Here is a 10,418-nt window from a genome sequence, read left to right on the forward strand (position 1 = left end):
AAACAGTTCACACAAGGACATCTAAACTTCACTTCATCATCACTTCTCCCCTCATTACGTTGCGCAAATTGTATAAATTCCTCTACACCTCTCTCGTACTCAGCACTAATACGTGGTAAATTAATCCAATTTCGATCCATATTCCTAAATATTACATAAAAAGATAAGCTACTAAAAATCAAACTTGCAATTTCATACATATCATTGAAACTTAGTGAATAATATTTTAAGGTTTATAAATAATGCAAGAACTACAACACACATTACCAAAACTATAGCAAAAACTATACCACACATTATCAAAACTATAGCAATTTCATGCATTACCAAAATTTTAGCAAAAACTATACCATACATTACCAAAACTATAGTAATTTCATACATTACCAAAACTATAGCAATTGTTATTATGCAAAAACTAATGAAGAAATCATGTTAAGAATGCAAAAGGGCATAAATACCTGGAATAGGGGCGGCGAAAAAGCTTGGTGCAACAAAGGGAAATGGCAGCGGAGAGGAATGACAGGCGTTTCAAACAATTTTGATCGGCTAAAACTCTTTCTTATCGTCAAAAACGAGAAATGACCGAACAATTTTGAGTTTAAACGGTGCAAAAACGACGGCCTGAGATGGGTGGTCGCGGGAGGCAGAAGAAAACGTGAAACTGCGCGAACAAGAAGACGACACTGTTCCAAAGTTTTATTTTTTAACTCTGACTAGGGAATCTACCGCGGTTCACTACTTAACCGCGGTATAAGATGGTTATATGCCGCGGTTTCACAAGGAACCGCGGCCTATACTGATTTAAAAAATTAACCTTAATGGCATTTTTGAAATTATTTTTAAAGTATATGCAGCGGTTCAGCGGGCAACCGCGGTATATTCCTCTAAATATTTCGAATTCATTTTAAATTTATTTCAGGTAGGAGAATAGTTCGCGGTTACTCTGAGAACCGCAACCTATACCCCTGTAACGTGCTGAACACAACTGTCTCCCAACTGCCTTTTGGGGAATATTAGTAGATGACATGGGGTATATGCCGCGGTTGCTCTGAGAAACCGTGGCATATACCCCTGTAACTTCTGAAATTCTCTGACTGACGGAGAAGTTCAGAAGTTACTGCGGTATATGCCGCGGTTCCTCAGAGCAACCGCGACATATACCCTTGTAACTTCTGAAATTCTCTGACTCAGTCAGCCCCTGCAATAAATTGGTAGGGGTATATGCCGCGGTTGTCCAAAAACCCGCAGCATATACTCTGTTATTTAATTTTTTATTCAGACGTGGCGTCAAAGGGGATGGTTGACTGGAGTATATGCCGCGGTTCCGCTCTGAACCGCGGCATATTTGTTCGATTTATTTACAAAACTGCCACCGCGCACCATTATGCTGCGGTTTCCAGTGAACCGTGGCATAATGTGCGCTGTAAAAACCCAATTTTTTACTAGTGATAATAAATAAAAAATTATATAATGCCAGTAAAATTGATAGATCACTATATATTTTTAAATAGTAAAAGTATTACTAAAGTGCTAGAATAGTCAAAACAATACTATTTATTTTGTTCTATTTTTTTTAATAGATTGGGTCAATTTAAAAAGTCTTAATATTAATAATAAAACAATAAACTTCAACTGGTCGAGTTCATTTTTTTCTTCACAAGCACTATTCTTTTGTAGGTAACTCAACATGGCAAGACCCTTTGGATCGATAGGTTAGGAGAGGTTAGTTATCTGAAAATAAACTAGTCTAGTTTGTTATATTTTGTTTGGAGAATTCATATAATCCAACCTATTTCATCATCTCATTTTAGAGTGTTTCTATTGCATGTATTAATATGCAAATATTTTAACTAAAATTATATATATATATATATATATATATATATATATATATATTTATTTATATTTATATCTATGTATGTGTGTAGTTCAATAGATTAATATGATGAAGAAATGTGGTAATGAAACAACCATCAACCTAAATTTGAGCCGTTAATCAAATTAATTTGAGAATTTAATAATGTAAACAAAAGAGTTTCTTTCAATCATTGGGTTACACTATCTGCATATGAAAACGTGCTTGAGTAATGAAAATACACGTGTGAGAGTATATCATGGTTTCTCTCTCCTCTTCTATTCTGTAAAAAAATTTATCCCATTACACCTTGTGTGTGTGTATATATATTTGCAGTGATGTTACACTGGTCAAAAGTTATAAAGACAAGAAGATAGAAAACCAAACACATTAAATTTGTTATCAAAATTTATCATTTTTACACGTAGGGTCAAAACAATAAAGTATAGAGATGCATAATATAAGACCAAAATAATAATTACTAATTTTATTTTTGAAAATATAAATCAATACTTCATTTAAGAATACAAAAATTAATTTCTTTTATTACTTCTTTTCAACATACTCATAATTTGTTTAGCCAAATTATTCAGTCAAAAAGAAGTACCCAGATAAATTAGAAAATAATTTTGGTTCTTTACACAAAAGAGAAACCCTTTTTTCATGTTATCATATTATGAAATTAGAAAAACCAAACAATTTTGGTAATGTTTTAAGATTTTGATATTGTTTACTTATTTATTTTGTTTTACTTGACCAGACCAGATCAGACCCACAATTTCACGTATGGACCAATAGAATCTGGCGGCTTCACAAATATTACTCTTCTATACCCTTTTAAGTCTTTAACCTAAGCCACATGCTCAGTTTCCTACAAAAAAACGTTGTCCCCTTCCCCACCCTCCTCTTACATCCTCCACTTTACATTACTCTCAATCCTCAACTCTCTGCACTGTTCTTTCCTACCGATTTCTCGCTCTTATGCACAAAATGATGCATAAAGCTTTCTTCATTTAATCTAGCTAGAGAAACACTAGTTTTTCTTGGTTTTTTTTATACCATTTTGAGGTCTATCAATGGAAGAGAGCATTGACCCTGCAACCTCAAGCCTTCTGTGTCTGGAAAACAATGACATGTGCTTTGATGATTTTGAATATAATGTTGCAGATGAGTCTCCTTCCTGGGACCACAAAAATCCTAACTTTAACAATCAATGTCTGATTGAGGACAATCTTGGATCGGAACATGTATTGGATTCTCCTGTACTGAGTGATGAAATTGTTTTGGGTTTGATTGGGAAGGAGAGGGAACATTTGCCCCGGGATGATTACCTCGAGAGGCTGCTCGGTGGGGACTTGGAATTGAGTGTTAGGAGGAGGCAGGCTCTTGATTGGATTTGGAAGGTTGGTTCATTGATTTACTCCAAATGGGGGTTCTTGATTCCTTATTGTTTGATTGATGGAGAATAATTGCTTTAAACCTAGCCGCTTTTTTTTTCTTCATTCAATGAAAGATAAAACTGAATCCCCTGTAAGATCTTTTTCTGTTTAACTTGGATCGTTTACCTTGGTGGTTCAAGTATATTTAATGGGGTTTTAGCATCTAAAGATTAAATTTTGCATTCTAGTATAAATTTATTTGCAATTTATGGCCATCTTATTGGATTTCAATCTGCTCTTATATTGGCATTTTCTTTATTTTCACAAGTTCGATGACATTCAAAGTGGGTATTAGTAGCTGTACCACTTAATTCCTTATATTTGCATCTCTATTCTTCTCATTCTATTGAGATTTTGATCATGTTCGACTCATTACAAGTTCAAGCTGTGTGATCTAGTTTTAGATTTATAACTCTGTTAACCCTGTAGCTAATTTTTATGTGTGAATCATTCAGATTGATAACTCTTACTAAAGTTTACTTTGTCCAATGTGAACAGGCTCATGCACACTATGACTTTGGACCCTCTAGCTTATGTCTATCTGTGAATTACTTAGATCGGTTTCTATCGGTGTATGAATTACCAGTAAGATCAAATACTAAAATCATACTAGTGTTATTTTGAGTTTATGTTTTCTGATATCTTTTGAAGGTCTAAATTCACTTTGCTGGTCAGGGAGGCAACAGTTGGAGTGCACAATTGTTAGCTGTGGCATGTCTGTCAATTGCTGCTAAAATCGATGAGATTAAAGTGCCATCTTGTATAGATATACAGGTACAGAAGAATTTTACACAGATTGTAAAACATACTTTTGTTATGTACATTTTTCACTGATTTTATCACTTTTTTTTTTTGTGATTGGTAGGTTGGAGAACCTAAGTTTCTATTTGAAGCTAAAACCATTCAAAGAATGGAACTACTGGTATTAAGCACATTGAAATGGAAAATGCAAGCTTTAACTCCATTTTCCTTCGTAGACTACTTCATCAAGAACATCACCTGTGACCAACTTCTAGTAAAGTCATCCATTCTGAGATCAGTTGGGCTCATTTTTGACATAATTAGATGTATATATTCTCTTCACTCTGTTAGTATGTTTAGTTTTTATTGCATGCACTTGAGGAACAATGTGGTGATTGTTGGGAAAAATCTATATAGGTATCAATTTCTTGGAATTCAAGCCTTCTGAAATTGCCGCAGCCGTGGCAATTTCTGTGTCAAGGAAATTGCAAGCAGAAGAGATTGATGAGGCCTTAACATGTTTTGTCACTGTAGGAAAGGTAATAATATGATCATTGGTGTTTGATATTATCATCTTCTTTTACAAATTATTTATGCTGAGTTATGAGGTTTTCATTTTGCAGGAAAGAATTTTGAAGTGTCTTGAACTGATTAGAGATTTGCCCTTGATCCAAGCTTCTACTAATTTGGGCAACAACTTAGCACCATTGGTACCTCAAAGCCCTATTGGAGTGCTGGATGCTGCATGCTTGATCTCTATAAATGATGAGTTAACATTTGGATTATCTACAGATTATTCGCTTGATACTCCAAATTCGAAGAGGATGAAAACTTCTGACCCTCTTGATAGGACTTTCAAGTCCTGAAATTTCAATTTATTATCCCTTTCACCAAAGTTGATTTGGTTTGGTTGAATAAGAGTTTAGTGTGGTCTTGTAGGCAGTTGGTAACACACTTAATGAGAGTGCGACATGGATGAATAAGACAGAGATTAAGCAGTTTCATGCTTAAAGCATGAAAAGTAGGCCATGCTAGCAGGTTATAATCAAGTTATAAAAACACTTGCTATTGCTGTGGATCACAGAAAATTTTGATGATACATTGTGTTGTTAGGCAAAATTTGTCAAGTGACAAGAATTTAGTATTTGGACAGACTAGTTTTTTTCTTTAAATGTCCAAACTTTTCATTGTTTCGGAAATAGAATGAAAATACAGATTGGATTTTTTTTTATCCACAAATTCTGTGGGAAAAGCCCGAGTTTCTTATTATTATTTTTTTCTTCAAGTTGTTGGACGTGAACAAACGAGAAAATAGTATATATTACTAATGTGTATCAGTATTATGACGTAATATCAATGAATGGATTAAGGGAAATTTAATATGATATTAAACATTATTAATCAATGCTTCTTAATGAGTAAAAATGGGTGAAGAAAATAGTATCAAGCTTTCAATGCAATTTTATCACAATTTTTAATTAAAAAAGTCTTTTATTAATTCTTTAAGTGGTTCATAGTTTCTTTCTTCTATTAAGATAGGTACTTTTTTTTTCCTATGAGAACTTAAAAAAAAAAATCAAATGTCATTAGTTAGTTGATTTGAGCATGTTTACTTTAGGTTGAGGTAGTATGGTGGTAAATTTGGTCGTGGTCAGCATTTGCGACCAAGATTTAGTTACTAATGAAGCCGAGATTTGTCTTTGTTGGAATATCAGGATTGGAGACAGATGGCTATCGATCAGTAGACCACTAGCTTTTTTTTAGTTACCGACCAGTAAAAAAAAAAGTATTAACTTGGAAAAACAATGGTAGATTTTATTTCACAAGTGTCTGAAAAGATATAACTTCTAAAAGTTTTTTTTTTTAATTTAAAAAATAATAATTATCTGACGTTTAAGGCAGACTAAAAATTGAGTTAGAGATATTTCATGATACATTAGACAGTTTGTTGGGGTCTTGACTATTTACTTAAAAAACAAATTAGATTTAGACTTTTTTTAATAATTTAATATAAAAAGTATCATATTTTAGCTTTAGAAAATGCTAAATTTGACCAACATGTTTATATAATAACTCAATATACTTATATATAATACATAATTATTTAAATATAATATATGATTACTAATATTAATAATAAACTTTCTATTAAGAAAATAATGTAATTTTATGTTTATAAGGATTGGACAATGTGATTTATGAGTGAGTGGTATATTGTTATTGAGTCATATTCATTCTTGTTTATATCTGATAAAAATGTATTACTTTACTCAATAAAAAAAAGTTATAGTTATATAGCTTTAAGAGATTACACAAATAAAAAATAAAGTGAAAATAAAAATCAAAATATTAGTTGAACAAGTACGCACAACTTTGTTTATAATTTATGTATAAATTATTCTTAATATAATGTTAAAATAATTATAATAAAAATAATAAATTAATTATATGTAATAATTTGTAGCTTAATAAAAATAATTGCTACATAATTTACTATTTTTAATGAAATATTTTAAATTATATATTTTTTAATTATGAAACTTGTAACATCCCAAAAATACAGTATAAAACTATATAATAGAATAATCACATGTTAATAATATTACAGATCAGTCTTACAAAAGATAGGACGTACGGTTAAGGCCGAACGACCTTACAAAAATAGCAGGGAGTTAAAATTCTACAAATGACTACAAATATAGAACGAACGACTTATAATCCTTCCTATGCTGAACGGTCAAATCAAAAGATAAAGTAAACGAATGACCGAACGCTCCTACAAAAGAGTAGGCCAACAACTGACCGAGCGTCCTAAGGTTCGACCTTCACGTCCGTCTCTTCCAATGCTTCTTCCAGCAACTCTTCTCCTTCTGCTCCGACCCATAGGGTGATCATCGCAATGACAAGGACTGATGAGTCAATATTTTCTTCACTTCACTTAATCTATTGTGCTATAATTAATCGGGGAATTGTGCTTAAATGTCTAGTATTTTTCTGCTTTTGCTAATTGTGCTTAATTTGACCAAAAATTCTTATTTTAATTAATTTGAATTATTTGAGCTAATTATTTTCATCATTGATTGCAGGAAAAATTTTGGAAATACAATTTGAGACATTTGTAGGTTAAAAGAGAGGTGAGCTTTGGAGGAAGCAACACTAGCATTCAATCTCATTTTTCACTTAGAAAGCAATTACAAGTCTAGCACGTGATGGGCTTAAGGGGTTCGGCCCATGAGCATAAGGCTGGTACGGATTGGTTGGAGCGAAGCAACACGGCCCGCATGATGACAAATTTATGAACACCGAAAAACGACGCCACAAACTTGTTTAACAATCGGCAAGTGTGACCAAATCGTATCAAGTAATAAAACTAGGTAAGACCAAGTATCGTTTTCCCAAAGGACTCACGGCCTAGTTAGTTATATGATTTGTTGATTATTTAAGACTTGTAAACAATTAATTGTAGGTTTAAATGCAAAAGACAGTAATTAAAAAATGTATGCATGAATTTGATCAATGGATAAGAGGAAAACAAACACTTTAATGAATTAAATGGATGAGTATGTTGTTGGGGTTATCAATTTCATCTTGTTCACTCTCATATACTTTAGGAATTCATCATTCTTTTCATCAATTGCTAATGCCACTCTCTAAATCACCTTGCAAGAAGGCCTATCCCTAATTACGAGTTCATACAATTCCTAGCATTCCTAGTAATTAGTTTTAAAGTGCAGGAGCTTAAAGGCAACCAATATGCTATTGGGAGAAATTCCCCGGATCTAGATTTTCCCGTACGTTCCCATATCGACAAAATCAATAATCATGACAATGAATGAGTTAAACAAAGCAAGCAATAAGCAAAGAGGAAAAATCCTAACTAAAGATGAAAGGAAGCATATATCTTAATATAAGACGTTAAAACAAATTCCATATATGAGAGTTTCACAAGACTACATTGATTCCCCAACAACAATACAAGGTTTAGTTCACCATATTCATGGTGAAACTAGATGAACAATAATGAAAGAATGAAAGAGATAGAAAAACCCTAGAAAGAGAAGAGGAGAGCCGTCACCATCTCCCAATCTACCCCCAAGGGGTGAAAAGTGTGTTTCTGCTTCCTCCCAACCAAAGATACAAACCCTAGGACGTGTAAGTCCTTAAATAGGGCATAAAAATAACATAAAAAATAGTCCAGCAGAAGCATTCCACGGACCAGAGGTGGCATGTCCAGAAAAAAGGAGGTGTAGAAGCAACACAAAAACATCATGCTGGGAGGTAATTGGTCATTGTCCAGCTAGGCATGGGGCACGTGGAGGTAGGTCTAGAAGTTTGGAGAAAAAGAGATTAGAGAAGCTGCAGCCACCACGAAGAAGGGAGTAGAGCGGAAGAAAGAAAGAAAGCATGGAGGGTTACGGGTAGCAGCAAAGAAAGCACGTGATTGATTTTGGAAGTGATAGATTTATTCAAGCTGCAAGCACACTTCAATTAGGAAAAAGGGGAGATGGACGTGGGGCATGCGCTACCCACCACACGCCAATTTCATGAGGAATGAAAGATACTTTTCCAATTTTATTTTTTGTGCAAGGGCTGGAACGTTCCATTTAGTTTTTCATTGAATGAACAAGGATTCAACACTTTTGCATTTAATACTCTTTTATTCTTTTGATTCCAATGTTGTCACGGCTGCTGATAGGCTGTCGTTGAAGCTATCAAATTAATACTACTTTTCAAGGCAACTTCAGTATTGCCAAGTAGTGTTTAAGAAAGTAGATAGGGTTAACGTAACCCTGAGTCGTCTCCCAACGAACACAAAATTGCTTTCGAATATCTGACTCTTATGAATGTTATGCAATGCTTATGAATAAAACTAATGGTTGAAGAGTGTTTAAAGAATACATAGGAAACTTAAAAACAGTTACGATGAAATAGGTTTATTCCACTGCTTTTCCAAGATAGATTCATCATCGGTTATTCACGGATAATTGTTCAATTGATTATTGTTTAAGTTTTAAATTAATTAAAGTACATTCTTAATTAATTCGAGGGCGATCATACATTTAACCAAAGTAAATTCTCAATCAAATGCAAAACCTTTCTAGATTATTCACAATAAATTCAACCAAAGTACATTCTCAATCAAATTCTATTGTGTTTAATCATGTCTATTCTTAAATCTCCTAACCAAATTAAAAGCTAATCAATCAAAGTAAATTCTCAATTGATTATAATTGAAATTATTACTAATCAATCAAAGTACATTCTCAATTGATAGTAAAAACCATTTAATCATATGAAAGTTCCTAAATTAAATCAAAGTAGATTCTCAATTTAAGCCTAGAAACCCTAAAACTCATATAATCAATATGCATGTAGATTCAAACATATTATGATGCAAAAATCTTTGCTTTTAACAAGATAGAGAGATGAAAGACATAGAGAGAACAACTTAAATCAATAATCAAAGTAAGCAATTGCATTAACTGAACATAAGCTCAGAATCCGTCATGGAATTACAGTAGAATAGCCCTAGATGTTTAGCTCTCCATGAATGGAGTTGAATACAAGATGAAAGAAAAGTGAGAGGAGTATGAGCGAATGAATGAATTAAGTGAAGTCCCTTTTCTGCATCCCCTGGTGATGACAAATTTATCAACACCTAAAAACGGCGCCACAAACTTGTTTAACAATCGACAAGTGTGACCGAATCGTATCAAGTAATAAACTCGGTAAGACCAAGTATCCTTCTCCCAAAGGACTCATGGCCTAGTTTAGCTATATGATTTGTTGATTATTTAAGACTTAAGAACAAATTGATTGTAGGTTTAAATGCAAGAGACAATAATTAAATATGTATGCATGAATTTGATCAATGGAGAAAAACAAAATACAAACACTTCAATGAATTAGATGGATGAGTATGTTGTTGGGGTTATCAATTTCATCTTATCCACTCTCATATATTTTTAGGAATTCATCATTCTTATCATCAATGCTAATGCCACTCTCTAAATCACCTTGCAAGAAGGCCTATCCTTAATTACGAGTTCATACAATTCCTAGCATTCCTAGTAATTAGTTCTGAAGTGCAGGAGCTTAAAGGCAACCAATATGCTATTGGGAGAAATTCCCCGAATCTAGATTTCCCCGTACGTTCCCGTATCGACAAAATCAATAATCGTGGCAATGAATGAGTTAAACAAAGCAAGCAATAAGCAAAGAGGAAAAACCCTAACTAAAGATGAAAGGAAGCATATATCTTAATATAAGACATTAAAACAAATTCCATATATGAGAGTTTCATAAGACTACATTGATTCCCCAACAACAATACAAGGTTTAGTTCACCATATTCATGGTGAACCTAGATGAACAATAAT

General features: G+C 33.1%; 1 protein-coding gene across 1 annotated transcript; it reads left to right on the plus strand.

Moving 5' to 3' along the window:
- The first annotated feature begins 2,721 nt into the window (after window positions 1-2,721).
- Window positions 2,722-5,269, plus strand: LOC124832543 (cyclin-D4-1-like). Its single transcript, XM_047306768.2, has 6 exons — window positions 2,722-3,261; window positions 3,796-3,882; window positions 3,973-4,071; window positions 4,163-4,364; window positions 4,456-4,577; window positions 4,662-5,269. The coding sequence occupies exons 1-6, from the start codon at window positions 2,935-2,937 to the stop codon at window positions 4,902-4,904; spliced, it is 1,080 nt and encodes a 359-aa protein (XP_047162724.1). The 5' UTR covers window positions 2,722-2,934; the 3' UTR covers window positions 4,905-5,269.
- Window positions 5,270-10,418: the final 5,149 nt, after the last annotated feature.

The sequence above is a fragment of the Vigna umbellata genome, chromosome 9 (assembly GCF_029865625.1).
Source record: "Vigna umbellata cultivar VRB3 chromosome 9, Vumbellata_1.0, whole genome shotgun sequence".
In the NCBI taxonomy this organism is placed as follows: Eukaryota; Viridiplantae; Streptophyta; class Magnoliopsida; order Fabales; family Fabaceae; genus Vigna; species Vigna umbellata.

Coding starts and splice junctions, on each gene's coding strand:
- LOC124832543 (XM_047306768.2), top strand. CDS start 2,935: ATGGAAGAGAGCATTGACCCTGCAACCTCAAGCCTTCTGTGTCTGGAA. Junction 4,072..4,162: donor CATCTTGTATAGATATACAG/GTACAGAAGAAT, acceptor TGTGATTGGTAG/GTTGGAGAACCTAAGTTTCT. Junction 4,578..4,661: donor GTTTTGTCACTGTAGGAAAG/GTAATAATATGA, acceptor TTCATTTTGCAG/GAAAGAATTTTGAAGTGTCT.